At 26.1% G+C, this 21,611-nt stretch overlaps 7 protein-coding genes across 12 annotated transcripts; 4 read left to right on the forward strand and 3 right to left on the reverse strand.

Annotated features, from left to right (window-relative positions):
• Positions 1 to 9: 9 nt before the first annotated feature.
• LOC122855597 (myb-like protein U) lies at positions 10 to 6,303 on the forward strand. Of its 4 annotated transcripts, XM_044157114.1 has the most exons (6): positions 936 to 1,724; positions 2,847 to 3,757; positions 3,953 to 4,580; positions 5,003 to 5,088; positions 5,299 to 5,423; positions 5,558 to 6,228. In XM_044157114.1, the coding sequence occupies exons 2-6, from the start codon at positions 3,412 to 3,414 to the stop codon at positions 6,113 to 6,115; spliced, it is 1,743 nt and encodes a 580-aa protein (XP_044013049.1). In that variant the 5' UTR covers positions 936 to 1,724; positions 2,847 to 3,411; the 3' UTR covers positions 6,116 to 6,228. The 4 variants fall into 4 exon arrangements, with proteins under 4 accessions (XP_044013041.1, XP_044013033.1, XP_044013049.1 ...); XM_044157106.1 differs by lacking the exon at positions 936 to 1,724 and adding an exon at positions 10 to 752 and having other exon boundaries at positions 2,847 to 4,580; XM_044157098.1 differs by having other exon boundaries at positions 872 to 983; positions 2,847 to 4,580.
• Positions 6,304 to 6,867: 564 nt separating this feature from the next.
• LOC122856211 (adrenodoxin-like protein 2, mitochondrial) lies at positions 6,868 to 7,938 on the reverse strand. Its single transcript, XM_044157906.1, has 4 exons — positions 7,525 to 7,938; positions 7,340 to 7,452; positions 7,131 to 7,263; positions 6,868 to 7,058 (listed from the first exon to the last, which is right to left on the reverse strand). The coding sequence occupies exons 1-4, from the start codon at positions 7,665 to 7,667 to the stop codon at positions 6,968 to 6,970; spliced, it is 480 nt and encodes a 159-aa protein (XP_044013841.1). The 5' UTR covers positions 7,668 to 7,938; the 3' UTR covers positions 6,868 to 6,967.
• A 316-nt stretch (positions 7,939 to 8,254) lies between these two features.
• Positions 8,255 to 13,015, forward strand: LOC122855301 (anillin-like). 3 transcript variants are annotated; one of them, XM_044156564.1, is made up of 7 exons: positions 8,255 to 8,650; positions 8,836 to 9,025; positions 9,180 to 9,763; positions 9,860 to 10,370; positions 10,443 to 10,738; positions 10,817 to 12,813; positions 12,893 to 13,015. In XM_044156564.1, the coding sequence occupies exons 1-7, from the start codon at positions 8,633 to 8,635 to the stop codon at positions 12,993 to 12,995; spliced, it is 3,699 nt and encodes a 1,232-aa protein (XP_044012499.1). In that variant the 5' UTR covers positions 8,255 to 8,632; the 3' UTR covers positions 12,996 to 13,015. The 3 variants fall into 3 exon arrangements, with proteins under 3 accessions (XP_044012499.1, XP_044012506.1, XP_044012514.1); XM_044156571.1 differs by having other exon boundaries at positions 10,443 to 10,720; XM_044156579.1 differs by having other exon boundaries at positions 9,929 to 10,370.
• A 584-nt stretch (positions 13,016 to 13,599) lies between these two features.
• LOC122856301 (endocuticle structural protein SgAbd-6-like) lies at positions 13,600 to 14,627 on the reverse strand. The gene is made up of 4 exons (XM_044157998.1): positions 14,501 to 14,627; positions 14,007 to 14,258; positions 13,892 to 13,915; positions 13,600 to 13,812 (listed from the first exon to the last, which is right to left on the reverse strand). The coding sequence occupies exons 1-4, from the start codon at positions 14,507 to 14,509 to the stop codon at positions 13,783 to 13,785; spliced, it is 315 nt and encodes a 104-aa protein (XP_044013933.1). The 5' UTR covers positions 14,510 to 14,627; the 3' UTR covers positions 13,600 to 13,782.
• Positions 14,628 to 17,496: 2,869 nt separating this feature from the next.
• LOC122856279 (flexible cuticle protein 12-like) lies at positions 17,497 to 18,071 on the forward strand. Its single transcript, XM_044157977.1, has 2 exons — positions 17,497 to 17,598; positions 17,694 to 18,071. The coding sequence occupies exons 1-2, from the start codon at positions 17,590 to 17,592 to the stop codon at positions 18,009 to 18,011; spliced, it is 327 nt and encodes a 108-aa protein (XP_044013912.1). The 5' UTR covers positions 17,497 to 17,589; the 3' UTR covers positions 18,012 to 18,071.
• Positions 18,072 to 18,350: 279 nt separating this feature from the next.
• Positions 18,351 to 19,097, forward strand: LOC122856187 (39S ribosomal protein L17, mitochondrial). Its single transcript, XM_044157884.1, has 3 exons — positions 18,351 to 18,604; positions 18,683 to 18,893; positions 18,964 to 19,097. Exons 1-3 carry the CDS (start codon positions 18,407 to 18,409, stop codon positions 19,095 to 19,097), a joined length of 543 nt encoding a protein of 180 aa, XP_044013819.1. The 5' UTR covers positions 18,351 to 18,406.
• Positions 19,098 to 19,146: 49 nt separating this feature from the next.
• Positions 19,147 to 21,204, reverse strand: LOC122855869 (2-oxoisovalerate dehydrogenase subunit alpha, mitochondrial). Its single transcript, XM_044157540.1, has 7 exons — positions 20,836 to 21,204; positions 20,605 to 20,763; positions 20,182 to 20,539; positions 19,958 to 20,102; positions 19,685 to 19,888; positions 19,333 to 19,596; positions 19,147 to 19,265 (listed from the first exon to the last, which is right to left on the reverse strand). Exons 1-7 carry the CDS (start codon positions 20,881 to 20,883, stop codon positions 19,187 to 19,189), a joined length of 1,257 nt encoding a protein of 418 aa, XP_044013475.1. The 5' UTR covers positions 20,884 to 21,204; the 3' UTR covers positions 19,147 to 19,186.
• Between the last annotated feature and the right edge of the window lie 407 nt (positions 21,205 to 21,611).

Consider the following 21,611-nt stretch of genomic DNA (forward strand, 5'->3'; position numbering starts at 1 on the left):
AATAAAACAAGCAAACAAACAAACACGGTTCAATGGTAAATGTTGTAAATTATCTTTATCAAAATACTAAAAATATGTTTCACCATTGCTCTGGTGAACATAAGATTAGTTGAAAAAAAAAAAACAAAAAAAAAATATATATTTGTTCTGATTGGATTATGTAGTACATAATATGTATACCTGCTATTTTATCAATATTTAATATTTTTCATTTCTGTTTATTTGATATTAATTTCTGCAGTATATTATAATAATTATCAGCTGTAAATATAAAATATACTCATGTGAAGGGGAAAAAAAAAAAATGAAACGTGTTGATCAAATTTCATCTGATTATTTATAATTTAGATATTTTTTATTTCTTTATTTTTACACTAAGGTCAATAGGACATTATTTCGAATATAGATATGAGCATTATTTCGACAGTTTTTTTTGTTTTTTATTAAAAATTGATGAAACATAGTTTGGCCTCATCAGTTGATGATGTAGCATGCTAAAAAATTTGTGGTTTGCGGTTAAATATATTGAATTTTCTGGTGTCTTAATATACCATCATGTTTAAGTATTAAAAAGATGAAATAATAGAGAGTAAGAAATACTTAAAAAGCGAGAAAGAAATAGTACTTTAATCCCACCACTGTTATTCGAACCAGTCTTGCTGAGTCTGACCAACAACTTCATGATTTCTTGTTTCTCTACAACAACATCAATTGCGAATTGCGATGGTGGTTTAGTGTCTGGGATATTTTGTGTATGTATGTGTGTGTGTATTTCAATAATCATTGAATATTGCTGTTTATTATTGATGATGTTGATGATTAAGTTGAAATAAATATAGTACAAATTAACGATTGTTGTTATTTTGTATATGTGAATGTGTTTGTGTAGGTATTTATTACACCTTGTATGCATTCACACATTCACTTATGTTCACCAAAGTGTACCAAAGTTAGACCTGAATAACAGAGGGGGATAAAAACAGGTAACACAAAAGTAGGGATAGATAAAACTGTTTGTGTATATAATACATACAAAATTCTCTCAATGTATATGTATTTTTCGTGACGGTTGGAAGTTGGAAACAGCAGTTGAAAGAGATGCTTCATGTTGCAGTTGAAATTTTTTTCTTGCACACGCTTTACCTGTTGTTACATACATTTTGCAAGTGTTTGACCACATGTTTTTTTTAATATTCAAATAATAAATAGCACATATATATATTAATTAAAGAATTCAGCAATCATAATTATAATTACAAATAACTAAGTGATTAAAATTAAAAAAAAAAAAAAAGGATGCATTAAATATTAACAATAACAAAAATAGTTGATTGTTTATAATAAATATTTATCAGTGTTTTTATGTTGTTCAATATAATTATTCTAATTGCCGGCTCAAAAGGACACTAATAACAACTGTATATTTTTTTTTTTTTTTTGGAGCGGTAAAAGTTTGTGTTGCATGAAATGTCTATAGATGGATAGGCACTGTTGCAGTGTTGACTCCGATATTATTTGAGTGGGTAGATTTTTTAATTAAAATTAATAGATGATACCAAAAAGAAAGTTAAAAAATAATACAAGATAATAGAAAATATATATTTAAAAAAAAATAAAAGAGCCCTAGCGTCTTTGGCTTGCTACATCATCTTGGTCGCACAGAATTTCTTCTCATATCGTTGGATTTTAATACACGTTGAAAATCCAGTGGAATGTGGCACGAGGTGAGTTAGCACGATACCCTCCTTTCCCTCCTTATTTTTTTTTTACTTTTTTTTTTTTTTTTTTTACCCTCAACATTCTTCCCTTTTTGTTTGCCAGTGTATATGTGTGTATTCATGATAGTCCTTAGAGACAGGAAAGACCCTTTTTTTCCCGCCTTAAAAACGTCAATCGATATAAAAATGTACGTTAAACAATTATCTCTCCCTTTTATTTTTATTTTTTCTTTATCATCATCAACTTTAAAAATCGTATAATTAGTACAACTGTATTTTTATGTTATATAATTTTTTTTTAAATTTATTTTTTAAACGACATACTGACAAATCAACAATCTAATCTTCACGACCTTTTTCACTTTTATTTCTCAAAACAACATCCTGTGTATTTACGCAATATAAACTAATCTATCATTTAATTTTTTAGTAATTTTATTTTTAACTCATATGATATATATACAGTAGCATAAAATAATAAATAAAATTTTAAAATCTTTCATGTCAAACACACAGAGAGATACAGAGAAAGAGAATTAAAATAAATGAGGTCAGGAATTCCAGAGTTTCCTCTTCCTGCATTCCAATCTCTTTCAATGTTTCGAAATGATTTTTTTAATTTCGTAGAAATATATTTATTTTATATAAATATTAATTATACATGGATAGATAATTTTTTTAATAAATATTATTTATTTATATTTTTATTTGTATATATAATTTAAGTATATAGTTGTGCACATTCCTGTGGGCTGGGAGGGATCAGTATATCGGCCTACTTAATATCATGATTTTAAATAAATATATATATAATGTACCTTTGCACATATTGCTTACATACATATACAACATTTAATGTACATAAACATATATACACAGTCATACATGATACAGGTAAAAAGGTAAAAAAAAAATAACCCGTTTTTCTACGACTTCCAAGAGCACTTTAATTTTTTTTTTTCTCTTTATCTTATATTTTTATTTACACTTTTATCGCTCTATGGTATCAATGACCTTGAGGACAATAAGAAAATTAAAACCTACATGATAATAGTTAATTAAATAAATTTTTTGTGTCTCATTATATTTATAAAATATTAATTATTTAACGTTTTTTTATTTTTGCAGACTTATACGCGTGGCAAATGAGCCCGTGGGAAGTGACGAAGATTGGCGAATGCTGGCGAAGTCAACATTTTCATTCGAAGAAGGAAGCAAAGAGTGAAGAAAGAAGATATATACCTAATAAAAAAAATAAATAATAAAAAAATTTAAAAAATAAATAACTACATATATATATACAGGCATAAAAAAAAAAAAAAAAGAAATAAAGTTGAATTGCAAACGGGGCGAGATATGCCCGCGGCCATCATCGTCGTATAATTAGTTGGATCAGTTGGCTGGAAAGGACGGATGGGCTGGCAAAGAAAGGTGGAAATAAAAGGAAAAGGAAGTAGTAATCCAAGATGTATGCAAGTGCAAGAGAAAATAATAATAATAATCCAAGATAGCATATATATAAGTTAGGATTTAATGAATAATGAGAAAGAAAGATAATATGTGAATAGAAAAAATGTAAGAAAAGAAGAAAAAAAAAAAAAAAAGCGGAAGAGCAAAAGATTTAAAAAGAAAAAAGAAAAAAAAAAAATTTAATAGTAAAAAAATTTTTGTATAAAATTTAAATAATTAAGTTATGCTAAAACACATACCAACGGTACAGCCGTCATCAGGCTCCCGTAATAATAATAATCATTCACATCATCATAATGATTATGGAAGTCAAACAATATCAACAAATTTACATCATCAACATATTGGTGGTAGTACACGTTTATCAGCACGTGAACAATCATCAATATATGATTCATTGATACATCCATCAAAATTAAATCAACAAATACCAACAGTACATAGACATCCATTAAATCATTCACAATTAAGTGTTAATAATTTATCAAGACTTAATAATTCACATGGATTAAATTTTTCAACATTATCAACATCAAAACATTCAATTGACAGTACAAGTCCAGTTGGTGGTAATGATATTGGTCCAATGAATAATATAAATAATCATTCAATATTACATCATCATCATAATCATAATCCTTATCATCACCATCATCATCATCATCATAATAACAATAATAACCACAGCAACAACAACAACATCAACAATACTAATACTAATAAAAATAATAACAATAATAATAATTTAAATAATTATAATTCAGGACAAACAAGTTTAACAACAACACAATTGAATGGAGAACAACGTATAATGCATAATCAAATAAATGGAGGTTTGGATATATCAAGATTATCAAGATTACCAAGTCAAACAACACCATCACCAGCACCAGTTAATAATATAACATCAGCAACAGTTTTAACATCAAATACAGCACCTGTTGCTTCTTCCGTAATCCATGCACCTGTCAACCGACATACGCAACTCGCAACAATAACACAAGCTAATATATCATCTGGTGATGAACATATTGCAAATCAATTGGATACACAATGGATACCATTTTGTTTAAAAGGACATAATATCAATAATAATAGTCATAATAAAAATTCAGAAAATGGTGTTAAAGAAATGTTATCATTTCTTGGTTTATTATGTCTTGTATCACTTTTATTTGCAATTTTATCACATATTTTTTTATTAAAAATATCACCATTAAATCCAATGCCAAGTAGTTTCATAAGTCCTGAAGAATATAATATTGTTTATGAAGTAACACTTGTACTATGTGCACTTGCATTGTGTTTAAATTTGTGTTGTTTACTTGTTTGTGCAATACAATTTTTATTTGCAATGAAACTTGTTAAATCTTCATACAATCAAACATATCGGTAATTATTATTTATTTATTTCATATATAACTGTTTTTAATTATATTTTCATTTTTTTCAAAAATATCATTGGAATTTTTTTTTTTTTTCTTTTTTTTTGTTGCTTAATGTAGTTTGATATACAAACTTGTTGTCTCAGACGCATCAAGTTCACCGTCCTCAGACTTGTTTCATGCCACGCGGAATAAAAAATAAAATTTAAAATAAAAAAAAACTTGCCAAGAAAATACTCCGCTAGAAATTCTCACGATGCCATTGCTACCGGCCCTTCGGGGTACACCGACCTTTTTTTTTTTTTTTTCTCTTATTATTTTTCTCTAAAACCTAAAAATATTTTTAAAACTATTTTTTAATTTTTATCTATTTTATTATTCTCATGTCTATTATCTATTTAATTTTTTTTTCGTGTTAAATTATTACAGCACAAGTTTGTACCTGCAAAAATCATCAGCCAGTAGAATGTGTGCCGTTGGCGGATTCTTCATCAGCATTCCCATCTTCCTTACTGGTAACAAGAAATCCATCATTATATTTTGTTTTTAAAAAATTTTTGTATTTATTTATTTATACTTTTTTTTTTTTTTTTTTGTATCATTCAATATATATGTAGTACTCACCAATTATTTTCATCATAAAATTCTTATGTTGCAAAAATATTTTATATTATTATCATCATCATCATTATAATTGTTTTGTTTTGTTTTTTTTTTTGTTCCAGGTATGATACTCTATACCTTTTTGCAATATCACTCGACTCCAGCAATTGTTATGTCAGTTTTTATTGGTATTGGAATTGTTTTTTGTGGATGCGCAATGGTACACAATGTCTTTGTATGGCAAAGAGTAGGTTGTTCTTTATTACTAATTAATGCAAATTTTATTTTTGTTTGCAATTATACATTTTATTAATAATAATGAAAATGATAATTGATGTCATTATATTTCAACGTTTGAATTTTTTTTTTGTTGTTAATTAGGAAAAAACGAATGCAATGAAGGAAGTTGCACGAGCACAGTGCGAAGCAGCAGCACAATTGCAGCTGCAACATCAACAACAACAGCAACAACAACAGCAACAGGAACAACAGGAACATCAATCAACAAATAATCAACATCAGGCTAATAATAAAAATCAAGTTATTTCAAGTATATCACGTGGTAATAATTGTGGAACAATTAAAAACAATAATTTTGCTCATATTCATCGTGGTAATCAGTATCATAATCAATCACAAAATCATCATGATTTATTGAGACATGTACCATTGTCACCAACATTATTGACACTGTCAACAAGTCCAGGTTGTCATAATCATTCAAATATTGATGTTCATCGTATACCAGTTAGTCCATCAACAACACCAGCTGATGATCATTCACCAACAAGTCCATTAAATAAATCATTAAATCGTTCACAACATCATATACAAAGAGATGCATCAGGAAGTATTAGCCCAGGACTACCAATTGCAACACTTGATTTAAGTAGTGCTGCTACGACAAATAGTCCTCATGAACTTTCTACACTTGTTTAAATATTATTTATTATTTAAACTAAAACAAAAAGCATTTTGCCATTTTCTCAAAGCAAAACATCTAGTCCACCAAATTAACAAACATTTTTTTTTTTTTTATTATTATTTTTATATCATTCATTAGTTATTTTGGAATTTTTGAAAATTTATTTTTCTAATAATCGTATTAAACGAAAAAAAAAAAGACAGCTTTTAAATTTAAAGAAAAGAAAATTATCTTATTGCAAACCAAAGTTCCTACTTTTTTTTTTTTTTTTTTTTTTTTTTTAATTTTTCTTCCTGAATTTTTAGACTGTAATTTTAATGCATTTACTTTCATTTGTCATTTTCTTTTTTTTTTTTTGTTCATTGTACAGTTATTCATTATTATTATTTTTTTTTTCGTTAACTATTATTAATTATTATTAATATTATGTATATTATTTAAAATTACGATGCTTGAATGCATAATTTGAAAGTGTTTTTTATTTTTTTCTTCCATTTATTTTTAAGACTAATTTTGTAAATATAATTTACTTGACAAAAAAAAAAAAAAAAGGTAGTAAATTTAATTATTTTTTAAGCAAGAGTTTTATATATATATTTTTCTTTGGGTAATTAAAATATGAAAAAAGACAATCAGAAAATAAAGAGGGTATTTTTCAAATAACCAGTGTAAATAATTATTATCAAATTTCATAATAAAGTACAAAAAATATTTCGTGTAATAATAAAGTATTTTTTTCAACTAATTATATATTTTATATTATTTAATTGATTTAGTTAAAAAAATTTTATGTACATCTGTTGATAAAAAATATCAAAAGGCAATTAAACACGTTGCACTATTTTAATTCTATTTATTTACTTTGATTAATCTCTTGCGTCATTTATTGTAGTTGGTACATGAACTTCAAGTCCATCAAGATCTTTAGTCATGATTATTTGACAACCAAGTCTTGATCTACAATAATAATTTAATTTGTTAAATACTTTAACTATATGATAATAATAATAAATTAAAAATTAAACTCACGTTTCAGAAAGATCATAAGCTAAATCCAACATGTCAAGTTCTTCATCTGTTGGTTTTTCTGGTAATTTATCATAAACATCTTTGGAAAATATTAAATGACATGTACTACATGTTAGTGTACCTTCACATGCACCTATATATTACACAATATTTATTAATAAATATTAAACTTTTAATTATTTAAACACTTAAAATTTTTTTCAACATACCAAAACCATCTAAATCAATTTCATTATTAACAACAATATCCAAAAGGTTATCACCAATTTTTCCTTTAGCCTCAATTCTTTCACCACTGGCTCTGATAAAAGTAACCTTGACACTTTAAAAATATAATAAATTAGTTAACAATATTAATGATAATAATAATTTATTATTTATTTTTTGAACATACTCTTGTTTTTCTTGTTGTAGAGGCTGTGTTGTTGATGCTTTTCTTATAACATTCAATTGATGAACATTTTTAAATACTTTTTTTTTATAATATTCTCGTGATACTGTCATTACAGTACGTTGTAAATTTTTTAATAAAACCATTGTTATTAATTTTTATTGAACAATATTATTAATTAACTTTCGATACTTGTTGATCAAAATTTGACAAAGTATTTTACACTTTTGACAGATGCAGCACGTTGATATTATTGTATACTAGATAATTTATCAAATATTACAAGTAATAAATAAACAATTAATTGAAATATTAAGCTTATAAAAATATACAACTAAACAGTGTCAGATAAATAATATAAATAAGTTATTTTATTTATCAAAAAATATTTAGACTTTCTCTCTTATTCCCCTACCATTTCTCTCTCACTCTCTCTCTTTTATTTTACTTTTTTTTTAACACGTGTTAATATTGTTGATAAGGTAAATATTTACAGTGCCAATTAAATTACTTTAACATCAGTTGATGCTGTAGCTCAGATACGCCATTTTGTTTATAGCACACAATATATATACATCACTGACGCTTAGCATTTTTTAAAAAACAAAGCTTCACTTTTGTTGTTAACAAAAAAAAGTCAAACACAAGCTACAAAAGTATAAATAAAATAATAATAACAAGCTAATTAATAATAATATATTTATGATTATTTAAACAAGTGATAATTTAACAAAATAAATATAATTATTTTTTAGAATAATTGAGTAAAAATAATAACAAAAAAAAAAAGAAAATTAGTGTTTGTAATATTGACATGGCGGTTGCATTTAAATTCAACGGTCGTCAACTGTGACAATTTGCTTATTGCTTGTCTGAATTAGTTGGGGGCTTTTAATCCTCAGTGGTGATCGTTTAGCACATTTTTCTGCTTAGGCTATATTTTGGAGTTTTATTTATTGAAAATAAAAAGAAAACATTATCATAGCCTAAAAATTAATATATTATTTTTAAGATATATTTAATTGTCCTGAAGGGACAAAGTGAAAGTATTTGTTTTTGTCTGAGTATTTGAGTATTTTTTTTTTTTCTTTTTTTCTCCCTCGTTTATACAATGGATCCTTTCGCCCAGGTAAGACGCAATTGACTATTTTTGTTAAATAATTCAATTTATTTATTTATTTTATTATTATAATAATTATTTTTGTGTTTGATTAATTATGAAGAATGAATTAATTCATAGAGATCATTCTTTAAATTAATTTTATTTATTGAATTAAATTACTCATTTGTTTATTTATATTTTTAATAATTTAGCGAATGTTAGAACGAGCAAAGAAACGTCGTGAATTATTAGACGAGCGTATGACAAATGCTGGCCATGATGTTAGAGCACGACGAAGCCCTTTGAGAGATGCAAATGTTTTTAGTACAGCAATTGCTCAAAAAAGTCCAACTAAAAATGTGACAGCTTCAAATGCTACTGTTGCTCCAAAAGCATCATCAGGTATATTTATTATTTTTATTATTAGCAAAGCAATACAAACATGTCATAAATTTAATCTAGAAAAAAAAAATCATTAAAATAATAATTAATTTGTTTTTATCTCACTTCCGTTGTTTAATTTATTTATCAATTTTTTTTTTTTTTTTTTTTGTAGTATCCGTTGAAGATTCACATGATGATTTTTCAAGTCAAGAGTCATTAAATTCTGTTGATCAAATTATGAAGTCACCATCAAAACCTTCATTGTCTGATAATAATAAAAAATTAAGTATATGTAATGAAACAAGAGATAAAGAAAATGTTGAAAAAAATGTATCAAATGTTAGATCAAAATTAAACAGAATGGGAAAATTATATTCAGATGATTGTAGTCGTGAACTTAGTTCACCAATTCATAGAACAGAAGAAAAATTTACTGCTGAAGATGAAGAAGCTTTACGTGAAAAAAAAAATGTTAAATGTGGTGCTAGAACACATAGACTTGCTGCTCTTGCATCTCAAATTAATAATTGGGAAGATGATTTATCTCATCCTACACTACCACCACTTAAAAAAGGTGAAAGTAAAGCTGAAAAAATACAAGCTAAAATGAATGAACAAGTTAAAGCTGGATCATCAGAGCCTCAACCAAGTACAAGTGGTTATGGAAGATGGAAAAGTAATGCTGATAGCCAACCTGGTGCTAACAATAGTCTCAACAGACAATTCAAATGGGATAAAACAATTATAGAAAATTTGGTAAGTTCAAGTTAATATTTAATTTAATTTTTAATATATATATATCCCTTCTCTTGATGAAAAGTAAAAAAAAAAAACAAATAAGGACTTTTCCAGGAGGCACAGGGATATACTCGTACTAAAAGCAATTCTCGTCTTGTTTATGACTATAAGAATTGTTCTCAGGATAAAAAATCACCAAAGGATACAAAAGGAGATAATAAAAGAAAGAAGGAAGACACATCAGTATTAACAAAAGTTATTCAGCCAACTGAATCATCAACAAAAAGTCCAAGTAAAAATACAAAAATACTTGATACATCAATTAAAAGTACAAGTTCAAATGGTAGTAGAAATAGATTTGGTAATTATAATGGTTCACCAAAAAGTACAGTACAATCTGGTTCACCTGGTTCAGTTCTCAGCAAAGCTTCACTGTTTGAAACTAAAAATACAATAACTAGAACAAAGGATCCAGCTGAAATGACATTATCTGAAAGAATGGCATTATTTGAAAGAAATAAAGGTGAAGCATTAATTCCAAAAGCACCATTATCATCATCTGTACCAACAAAAAAATTAATGGAACAACGTGATAAACCATCATCATCATCAAACTATTCATCAGGTATTATTATTAGTTTAATTTTAATAATTATTAAATGTTGTAATATTATTATTAATTAATTTAATCATTTAGATCAATTGATGCGTAATGGAAGTGGCTCAAGTGTCTCATCAAATCGTGCTTTATTTGAGCAAGGTATTGCTAAACAAGAACTTGAAAAAGATGTAATTCGTGACAGTCAAAATGAAAGACAAAAAGAGCTTGAAATGTTACGTTCAAGATTTAATAAAAATAAAGAAAATGCACAAGCTGCAGCTGGTTCATGCATTCGTCCACGTCAAAATTCTGAACCAACAACAACATCACCTAAAAATTCACCAGTATGCCCGGTCAAACCAACACCGGCCATGGTAAACCATATTTCAACGGTAGACATCGTTAAAAAAATATATATATTTAATTTAAATGAATTTTTTATTCATATATTTTTATTTTTTTTTATTTAGGATTATGTACCACCAGCTCCACCATTACCAGGTAGTCCAATGACATCAACAAGAAGTGAACCAATTCAAACAAGATGTTCACCAAGTAAAAGACAAGTTGCTGGTACACCACCACAATCATCATCATCATCATCATCATCAAAGCTTAATAAACGTCAATCAAATTTTAATGATGTTAAACGTCAAAAAGTATCATCATCACCATCAAGATTATATCCAAATTTAGCTGAAATGGAATCATCAGAAACTGAAACACCAGATACAGAATATACTATTGGAACAACTGAAGCAGAAACAGCAACATGTGATGAAACAGATTATGATTATTATCAAGAAGAAGACGAAGAAGAATCAAATATTGAAGAAATGGCTAGTTCAAGTTTTGAAAATAGTGTATTACGTGTTGTTAAAGATCGTAATTCATCAATTAATAAAAAACGTACAATTGAACCATCAATTGATGATTCATCAACATCTGATATATCAGTGCTGGATGAAATGAATGAATTTCTAGAAGGTTGTCTAGATGATGATGACGAGGATGATGATGATGAAAATGATTATAATAATAGAGGTAAACGAACAATTGGTGGTCCAACACCACCAAAATTAAATCGTGCTGCTGAAGATAGTCCATCAATGGCATCAAAAAGTTTTAAATATACTCATGGTTCAGCAAAACGTTCATCACTTGTTGTAACACCAAAACGTGAACAATATATTGTTGATGATGGTAATAAAGTACCATTAATGCATTCAGTTAGTTTTTATAGACGTCAACAATCACAAACACCTAAAACACCAATTAAAAGTATATCAAGAACTGTAGAAATTGTATCAGATTATGATTATACTTCTGGTATTGATGAAAAACAAGAAGCAGCATTAGTACAAGATAAAATTAAATATTTAAAAGATGAAGTTAATAAACAACAAACAATTATTGGACAATCAAGTCAAGCTGTTAATTTATGTGCAGCAACAATTGAATTTAGTGGTTCACGTGAACAAGTTGAAGGTGAAAGAACATTATTAATAGCAACACATAGAAGACAAGCAGCATTAAATGAAATACAAAGATTAAAAGTTGAAGGTACTATTAAACCAAGTTCACCTGGTTCATCAAGTGTACAAGAAAGTGGTACATTAACTGTATCAGCAATAACATTACCGTTAAAAAAAGATCATATGCGTAATAATGATGAAAATATGTGTATACATTTTTTGTGTCTTGTTCGTCATCTTGATACAATTATTGCAACTCCAATTGTATTAGCTGAACCTGGTGATTCTTGTATACGTTTTCCATCAACTCTTAAACTTGATAATCTATATAGTGATTTTAAAGTTACCATTGAAGTATATTCATTAGAAACAAGAGCTGAAATATTACCACATGATGTTAAATATCATATACATAATAATGGTCATTCAAGTGGTCATTCAAATAATAAAAAAAATATTAATAAAACACCTAAAAAATATTTAAAACAAGAAAGTCGTTTAATAATGCCAACAGTACAATCACCAGCTGGACCATCTGCTGTACGTACACCATCATTTACATTGAGTGGTTATGTTATATTTAGTCTTAAAGAAATTAATCGTCAACAATTTACACTTAATAAAGTACCACGTAATTCAGCACTTGAATCACGCCTACAAATGCATGTTACTTGTGAGCTATCAGTTGATGTTGAACATCGTGGTTTTTTAACAATGTTTGAAGATGTATCTGGTTTTGGTGCATGGCACAGACGTTGGTGTTTATTAAAAGGTGATACATTATCATATTGGAAATATCCAGATGATGAAAAGAAAAAAACACCAATTGGTAGTCTTGAATTACAAGGTGTTTCTACTAAAAATGTTGGTTTAGTTGCACGTGATATATGTGCAAGACCAAATACATTTTTACTTGAAACTGTTAGACCTTTTCAGAGTAATGATGTTGAATGTTTAACTGTCATTAGATGTGGCTCACTAACTACTATCAGGTAAATTATCATATTATCATTATTATTTTTTTTTATTAAGATCTTAGCAATAAATTAAATTTATATATTTTATTTGCAGACATTTGTTGTCAGCTGATACAAAAGAAGAAAGACTCGAATGGTGTTCAAAATTAAATCAAACATTAAATCTTCTTCGTGCCTGGAGTGGAAACTCATCATAATTTACTCAAATAAGTTTAATTTTTTATTATTATTATTATTATTATTATTAACCAATACATGACATTATAAATTTATTAATATAATTACAACAATCATGGCAATTGACAATTGCTATATTGAGAAATAACAAAAAAAAAAAAAAAAACATCAATATTTCAATGATTTATTTAAATTTTTATAGCGTTAATTTTAATTTATTTATTTTAAAATGAAAAAAATATAAATAACGTGGTAAAATATTGTAAATGATTGAATGTTATTTATTTATTTTTATTTTTTTTGTCTCAATGCAGTTGCCATATTACTACGAGCAATTATTGTAAATATTAAAAAAAAAATACTATATACTCAACAGTATTTATCAAATTGACATTATGATTGAATATTCAAGTGATTAGTAGACTTACTAATATTTAGTTTTATAGCAAAACATGTTTAATCATTTTTATATGTTTTTGATATATTCGTAATTATCTGGAAAATTTATGAAAATAATAATAAAAGAATTTCATAATAAACATGACATTAGTAATTATGCAATTTTACATATAAAAAAAAAAATACTAAAAATTAAAAATAACACCAACAAAATAACGACAATTTAATGCAGTATATTATTAATTGATTTTTTTTTATTATTAATTGAATTCATTTTTTTTATTTATTTCTTAATGAAAGAACAAAAGAAAAATATATATAATAGTAATATAATATTAGTTAGATAAATTTGTTTTTTTGTCGATTTAACGAAAGAAAAAAATATTCATCCTGATGATTCAAGAATTTTTAGGCGAGTGTAATTGTTGGATGGAATCCCTATGGAAAAGAAAAAAAGAACAAAAAATTAATTATTATAAAATATGACTTTTTTTGTTAAGCTAAATATTTAACATACATTTTCATCAGCTGTATAATCCACCTGAAAATATAAAAATAAAAAAAAATAATTAATCACTTTATGATTTGATTGATAATATAATTATTAATATAATAGATAAATAAATATTAACCCTGTATGTTTTTCCATCAGGTCCAAGATAACTGAAACTTCCAACAACGCTTATTGCCTCATTTTCGGTACCTTCATTTTTTAATTCAGCAGTTTCTTCACGTTTTTGTCCATCACTTTGTTCATAACTAAAATGATAACCGCCAACACCAATACTATTATTTTCTTCTTGTTTTATTATTGTTATTTCATTTGGATTTCCTTGGGGTGCTGAATGGACTGTCATCACAGCAACAATCAACAAAACCACTACCTGAATAAATTTTAAAAAAAAATCACAAATCGATTTAGTATAATTTTTTTTCGAAATAAATTTTAAAAACTAAAAAAAAAAACCATATTCAATGTCATATTAACTTTCACAATTTCGTAAAATTAAAAAATTAATTTAATAGGGTTTTTTTTTAGATAAATAATCACAAATTAAAATTATAAAATTTTCGAAAAAAAAAAACATCTATGATATATTATATTATTATTGTAATAACAACCCACCGTTTTCATATTGATTATTGATAAAATTATTTACAAAATAAAATTGACAAAATAATAATTTTCAAGACACAAATAAAACTGTTAAGAATCGCACAACGATTTACAAGAGTTTCTCTCATATTTTTAGCTTTATATACTCGGAAAATCTATGCAATATGTACCCCCACTATTGTCAAATGCACCCATCAAGAACAAGTAGAAGATAAGTTACTCTCATCCATTGCTAGATGCTGCAATTGGTAATATCACCAATAGGAACCCTTTCAACTCAATAAAATTTAAATAAAAAAAAACAACCAACATTCTTATTTTAACACTATATCATTCATTAACATTTTTTCAAAGTCGTTTATTGATTGAAAAATTGAATATATAATAAATATTTTTAATAAGTACATAATGTCTACATCATATTTACAATCTTCTGTCATTTCAGACAATCACGTCGAGGAAATAATTAATAATGTACATGATTGAATAACAATCAATAGAAAAAGAATAAAAAAAGGTATTATTATATTTTCTCAATAACAATTGTATACTGAAAATTAAAACATGTAATAGTAATAATTTTAAAAGGGTATCTGTATCTAGGGTTACATTATAATAGGAATTAAAAGTCGTAAAAATATGCTATGTCGAAAGACATATAGTTGCAAAAATAAATAAATACAACAAGTACCCGACGACGTTGGGTCAGGGCTCGAGCAACAGACAGTGTGCCAACCTTTGACCCGGGAAAGAGTATCGGGTGACGCGCGGTATACCACTTTAACGCGCACCTTAGAAAGTTTATAAAAAATATATATTATATATATTTATAATAAAAAAAAAAAGGTACAGATAACTATGTACACCTTAATACAATTTCATTTGACAATTTAAAAAAAAGTACATTCTATAATTTAATAATACATAATTGATGGATTGACGATGAAAACTATGGGGCTTGATTAAAAATTGAAATAAAATTATAATTATAAAATAAAATTGACATAAAAAAAAATAGAAAAAGAAGAAGAATTTATGAATAAATAAATAGTTATTTTATTTATTTAATTTTTATATATTTTTTTAATTTTCTTTAACTAGAGGCGTCCTTGCGCACTGTGACATTTCGATTTTGATGTGGTTTTTTTTTTATACGGGCTGCAAAAAAACACGCGAGGAAAGTTACTTACGTAATTATTCAACATACCGCCTTCTCAATGATGACCTTGCCATTTGAAGATGTGCCGGCATATTACAAACTATCCTATGATGTTACTATATGTATAAAATAAATAAAAAAATTTTTAAAAAAAAGCCACACATGTATATATTAAAATGTCTTGGGTCATTATTGCGCAAAAACGACAAATTATTTTGCAATAAAAATTTTATTGTTTGACCGATTATCTAGACTCCGGAAGCTGGATCTCAGTCTTAATTTTTTTTTTTTTTTTTTCATTCATTTATTTGTTAAACTTCATTTGAAGTAGATATTATTTCAAGATGATTGTGTTTATTGAGAAAGTCGAAGCAATTTCGGGCACGCAAACACAAATTTTTTTAAATGAATTTATTGAAAAGTCTATTTGGACTTTCCATCACTGACATATATCATCCACAATATTTCATAATATATATTTATTTTATTTTTTATATTGTCTCATTGGATCATTGAACAAGTTCAATTAAACAACAAAATATAAAAATATATATAACTTTAAAAAGTAAAATAGAATAATCCAGGTTGCAAATAAAATCAAAAGGGCAAATTCGTAATCTCAAATGATTCTTCAATATATATACTTAGTAGTTATGTTTGCTAGTAAATACAGAAGTGCGGGTGATGACGAAGAAACAGAAAAGCACTACATGATGATGATTATGATAAAAAAAAAAAAAAAGAAAGGAAAAAAAGAATAAAATGTTGAATGTTAAGATGTGCCTCAACATACCATGAAGAAGTATGGTGACATTTAACGCCAGTCTTTTTTATTACGTAATGTTTGACAGGTAAAATTCTCGGGTGGCCAGATTTAATGATGTTATACTGAGGTGAATTTAATCCCTGTATATTAAACAACATGACATACACCACCTGATCAATAATAGTAATAGTAGTAGTACCAAGATCATCAGGACAATGAAAAAATAAATAAAAACAATAGAAAAATTTAATTCTCTGTATAATGTAGCTTGAATGAATTCTTTAATTTTTTTTTTTTTTTATTATAAATTAAATTGATATTTAGTTTCTCCTCTTTTGTCTAACAGTGGGCCAAATGAATATTTATTTATGTGTAAGAGACTACTCTCACTTTCGGATATATCGATGGATGGATTCATTAGCATATTAGCGACTAGTCTTGTTATTACGTAATTACAACTTTCTTTATCTCTTGCATGTTTCATTGCAGGGATCTTCTTCTTCTTGTTCTTCTTCAGCATCATCTTATTTTTAAATTTAAATCATTTAAGAAAAACATATTTATGTGATTATCAATGTTGATGATGATGAAGAAGATGATTACCAATTACAGATAGATAATATTATTTTTTTTTCTTAATAATTAATGTTGTTATTTTATGCTGTGTAATCACTCATATCTTTTCCTGATGTCTATTTTGTCCTTCTAGCTTAACATTTATACATACAGATTATTAATTTTTCATTTTAATTTATTTTTACATAAATGCATCATTTATATTCTTGTCATATTAGAATAATAAAATTTTATAATAATAATAATTTAAATTTTTTTTTTTTTCTATTAACTAACAAAATTTTGTTTGTTCAACTTTTATTACTGGAATTTATATACCGGAGGCTATATTTATTAGTTTGGTATATTAAAAGTTATTCGTTTCTTCTTCGTGTTATTTCAAAATATATTTTTGATAGGTTTTAGAGTGAGTGTGTTTCTTAAAAATAAAAAAACCATGAAATAAATTGGTTTAAATATTTTGGTGGGGAATCGATTAAGATGAATTTTCGGGGACTATATAAAGTCTTGGTCATCTAGGTATCGATACACAGTTCATCGTTGACGATTCAACAGTACCAAAAACAAAAAAAAACAAAAAAACAAATATCATTCAATATGAAGATGGTGTGTATTTTTTAAAATTAAAATTTCATTCAATTTATTAAATTATTTATTTGTGTTGTTTGGAGATAATAATTAAATTTTTATTTTTCATTTAGATCATTGCTTTTGCTGCCTTCGTAGCTGTTGCACTTGCTGCACCAGTTGAAAAAGACGTTTTTCTTGTAAAAGAAAGCCCAGTTGATAATATTGGAGTTGGTGGATACGCTTATGCTTATGAATTATCAAATGGTCAAACTCATGAAGAAAAAGCTGAATTAAAAACAGTTCAGGGTGAAGAAGGTCCAGTAGAAACACTTGTTCGATCAGGAAGCTACTCTTTTGTTGATCCAGCAACAAACCAAGTCTACAAGATCACTTACACTGCTGATGAAAATGGTTTCCATCCAGAAGGAGCTCATATTCCATCAGTTTAAGTTATTATTTTAACTTAGATCTCATTATGCAATACAATCAAAATTATTATTTCGACTTTTTTTTTTTAAAACATATTTTTATGTTATTTAGTTTCAATAAAGTATAAAATTCAAAAAAAAAAAATATAACAATGCATTATTATTTTTAGTATAGTTAATTTCAATTTATAATTTAGTTTTAATTAAAATTATATATATCACATATTGTATTGTCGATTACAAGTTTCAAATGAAAAAAAAAAATAATGAAATTATCGAATATTCGATACAATTCGATATTTCGATGAGTGGCATTCTTCAGCAACTTCAGATGTGTAGCCATTATTATTATTTATTATTATTATTATTTATGTATCCGGCAAGCTAAAAAGGAAAAAAAAATAACATTGGAAAAGATGAATCAAGCAAGGGTATCACATTTAGTATCAGAATTAAAGTTCAATGTCAGACCAAAAGCAAGAAGGCTTAGAAATATTGATGGACCAGAAGGTAGAATTAAAAAAGTCCAAAAAACATTAACTGCACTTTTGAAATATGAACGACTTGAATTGTATTATAATCGTGGAGAAGAAGTTCGAGGTTACGTTGATCGTGTAAGTACCATATATTGTAGTATTATTATAAACAATAATATAACATAATAACATAAATGAATTATTATTTATTAACAGTTAATATCTGAGGCAATTCGTCATGGACCAAGTCACAAAGAAACAATGGAATTGGCTGATTTTTATATCTTAGAAAAACAACTTGTTCATAAACTTTTTAAAGTATTAGTACCAAGATATCAAGATTACACAACGTCATTCACAAGATTACTTGCAATTGAAAGAGAATATCCTGGTTGGTATCATCGTAAATCAGTTTTAGAACTTAAAGGTATGTTTTGTTTATTTAAAAATTATTTATTTCAATAATTAAACATTAATTATTATTTTATTACATATAGGTAATCCATATCCAGGATTAGAACAACCAAATCCATATGAAAAAAAACTAATTCACAATATTTTACTTGATGAAGCTAGAAAAGAATATAGACTACAAAAATATCAAGAATTAGCTGATAATATTACAAAATAATAAACATGTAAACAAGCAACTAAAAAACAAATATAAGCTGCTTACTTTAAACATCATGAAAAAAATAATCACCAAGTAAGATGAATAAATTAAGTTGATTTAAATTCATTGAGTGGATAGTGTTCTTTGTATTCCTTCAAATGATTATCCATAGAATCCATTTGTTTTCTAAAATTTCAATAAATAGCAATAATTAAAATAAGAGAGATTTATAATTTTCAAAAAATATACTTACTTGATATGATTTGGCATATTATGATAAACATCAGTAAATAATTCTTTCCAATTTGGTTTTAATTTATTTTCAGCATTAGAAAAATCTTTCATAAAATTTTTTTTAGTTATTTTTTCATATTCAAGTTCATCATTATCATTCCAAATATCAAGACTTTCAATATATCTACGTAGCTTAATAATTGGTGATTGTTTTAACCATAAATCAATTTCATCTTTTGATCTATAAGCTGTACTATCATCAGATGTGCTGTGATGTCCAACTCTAATTGGTAAATTGTTTTTTTGAATTTTATATCATTTAATTTATTAAAAGTATTAATTATTTATAATATTAATAAATAAATTATTACCTATAGCTCATTGCTTCAATTAAAACTGGTTTACCATGACTTATACAATATTTACGAGCATTTTTTGTTGCATGATGCATTGCAAGAATGTCATTGCCATCAACACGAACAGTATTTATACCATATGCTGGTCCTCTTGCTGCAATTCCATCACCACGTAGTTGTTCAGTTGATGGTGTTGATATAGCATATCCATTATTTCTACTAAAATTACAAAAAAATTATTAAACAACAAAATCTATTTGATTTTTTTATTTTAAATTTTAAATTTACCATATAAAAATAATTGGACAATCTAGAGTTGCTGCAAAATTAAAAGCAGCATGAAAATCACCTTCACTTGCTGCACCCTCACCAAAATAACAAACAGTACATGCATCTTTTTTAGCTCGTTTTAATGCATATGCTGCACCAACAGCTGCATCAATCAAACAAAAACATATATACATAGAAGACAAAAACAACATATGCTTTTTTTTTTTAATTATTAAATTTACCTTGAGGCATTTGTGTTGTTAATGGTGATGATATTGTAACAAAATTAAGTTTTTTTGAGCCATAATGAATTGGCATTTGTTTGCCTTTTGCCAAGTCATCAAAGTTACCATAACATTGATTTAAAAATTCAGAATATTCATAGCCTCGCCACATTAATACACCAGCTTCTCTGTATTGTGCATAAATAACATCATCAATATTTAAAGCAGCAGCAGAACCAGTTTGCAATGCTTCTTCACCATAATTTGTCATGTAAAATGATATTCTACCCTGTCTTTGTGATTCATACAATACTTTATCCATTATTGAAATTTTCATCATGTTTTTATACATTTTTAATAGAGTATCATTGTCAAGCTATAATACAAGAAAAAAAAAACATCACAAAAATATCTAATACATGATTAATTTTTAAAACTTACTTTAGCATCAGGATTTAAGACATTATTATCATTATCCAACACTCGGTAAATTGGAATAGACTCATAACTATCTTTATTTATAAATTTCAAAGAATTTGTAAATTGATTTTGTATACCCATAAATTTTGGCTCTTTAATTTTGTCACTGAACTTTCTAATCTGTAATAATATTTTATTAACATAATATAATAGGTATATTTATCAAATTAATATTTAGTAATATTAACTTACTTGTGATGAATATAAATTTAACAATTTCGAAGTCGTTCTATATGCCATTTTAATAAAAATAATTTATAATAATATTTATATTACTATCTCCTATGATATGTTACTTAGTTATTAATATACTTTGTTGTACATCAATATTGCAAAAAAGTTAAAAATGTTTACGTTGCTTATTGGAAGATGTTATACGACTTTTCTTATCAGCGATAGAATGTGTTGAATATTAAATACACACGTATACATATTTATAAGTGATAATTAATTATCATATATATTGATGATAATTTTATACAATGATAGAGCGTTTAATAAAAATTTTATCATTACAGTTGAATAACACAACTGCTTCCAAGCCGTGAGCAACAGCATAATGATAGTGACTAATTTATTGTTAGAATTTTATTTTCATGCAAAAAATTATAATGAATACAATAAATAAATTATAGTATATTATTTATATAAAACGAGGTACTTGCGTTTTAAAAGGCTTAATCCATCTACTTTATAATATCCTTATTATGAGCAAGACCTAATATTCAAAGGAATAATCTGTTTGCATTACGTAAATAAAGACAGCAAAGGAGTATTGAGTGGTGTTATAATGTTTACCTCTTCGATTTTCTGATTGCTAAATTTTTTTTTGAAAATTTTTTCGATTTGTATCAGGGAAATAGAATAACCGAAAAGGTATTCTAATTCTTTTTTCAATTCTACCAATATTTTTTTGGAAAATTAAGAACTGGTAACAGGAACATAGAATGTTGAGGACTGAGGAGAAA

The sequence above is a fragment of the Aphidius gifuensis genome, linkage group LG1 (assembly GCF_014905175.1).
Source record: "Aphidius gifuensis isolate YNYX2018 linkage group LG1, ASM1490517v1, whole genome shotgun sequence".
Lineage (NCBI taxonomy): Eukaryota > Metazoa > Arthropoda > Insecta > Hymenoptera > Braconidae > Aphidius > Aphidius gifuensis.

Excerpts from the sequence above, each read along its gene's own strand:
- LOC122855597 (XM_044157106.1), top strand. The coding sequence starts at position 3,412 with ATGCTAAAACACATACCAACGGTACAGCCGTCATCAGGCTCCCGTAAT. Across the intron at positions 4,581-5,002 it reads TCATACAATCAAACATATCG|CACAAGTTTGTACCTGCAAA; the intron begins GTAATTATTATT and ends AAATTATTACAG. Across the intron at positions 5,089-5,298 it reads CATTCCCATCTTCCTTACTG|GTATGATACTCTATACCTTT; the intron begins GTAACAAGAAAT and ends TTTTTGTTCCAG.
- LOC122856211 (XM_044157906.1), bottom strand. The coding sequence starts at position 7,667 with ATGGTTTTATTAAAAAATTTACAACGTACTGTAATGACAGTATCACGA. Across the intron at positions 7,264-7,339 it reads AATTGATTTAGATGGTTTTG|GTGCATGTGAAGGTACACTA; the intron begins GTATGTTGAAAA and ends TGTAATATATAG. Across the intron at positions 7,059-7,130 it reads GCTTATGATCTTTCTGAAAC|ATCAAGACTTGGTTGTCAAA; the intron begins GTGAGTTTAATT and ends TTATTATTGTAG.
- LOC122855301 (XM_044156564.1), top strand. Across the intron at positions 9,764-9,859 it reads AAACAATTATAGAAAATTTG|GAGGCACAGGGATATACTCG; the intron begins GTAAGTTCAAGT and ends GGACTTTTCCAG. Across the intron at positions 12,814-12,892 it reads GGCTCACTAACTACTATCAG|ACATTTGTTGTCAGCTGATA; the intron begins GTAAATTATCAT and ends TTTTATTTGCAG.
- LOC122856301 (XM_044157998.1), bottom strand. Across the intron at positions 13,916-14,006 it reads CTGATGGAAAAACATACAGG|GTGGATTATACAGCTGATGA; the intron begins GTTAATATTTAT and ends TTATATTTTCAG. Across the intron at positions 13,813-13,891 it reads ATTATACAGCTGATGAAAAT|GGATTCCATCCAACAATTAC; the intron begins GTATGTTAAATA and ends TCTTTTCCATAG.
- LOC122856187 (XM_044157884.1), top strand. The coding sequence starts at position 18,407 with ATGAATCAAGCAAGGGTATCACATTTAGTATCAGAATTAAAGTTCAAT. Across the intron at positions 18,605-18,682 it reads TTCGAGGTTACGTTGATCGT|TTAATATCTGAGGCAATTCG; the intron begins GTAAGTACCATA and ends ATTTATTAACAG. Across the intron at positions 18,894-18,963 it reads ATCAGTTTTAGAACTTAAAG|GTAATCCATATCCAGGATTA; the intron begins GTATGTTTTGTT and ends TATTACATATAG.
- LOC122855869 (XM_044157540.1), bottom strand. The coding sequence starts at position 20,883 with ATGGCATATAGAACGACTTCGAAATTGTTAAATTTATATTCATCACAA. Across the intron at positions 20,103-20,181 it reads AACAACACAAATGCCTCAAG|CTGTTGGTGCAGCATATGCA; the intron begins GTAAATTTAATA and ends TGATTGATGCAG. Across the intron at positions 19,889-19,957 it reads TGTCCAATTATTTTTATATG|TAGAAATAATGGATATGCTA; the intron begins GTAAATTTAAAA and ends TTGTAATTTTAG.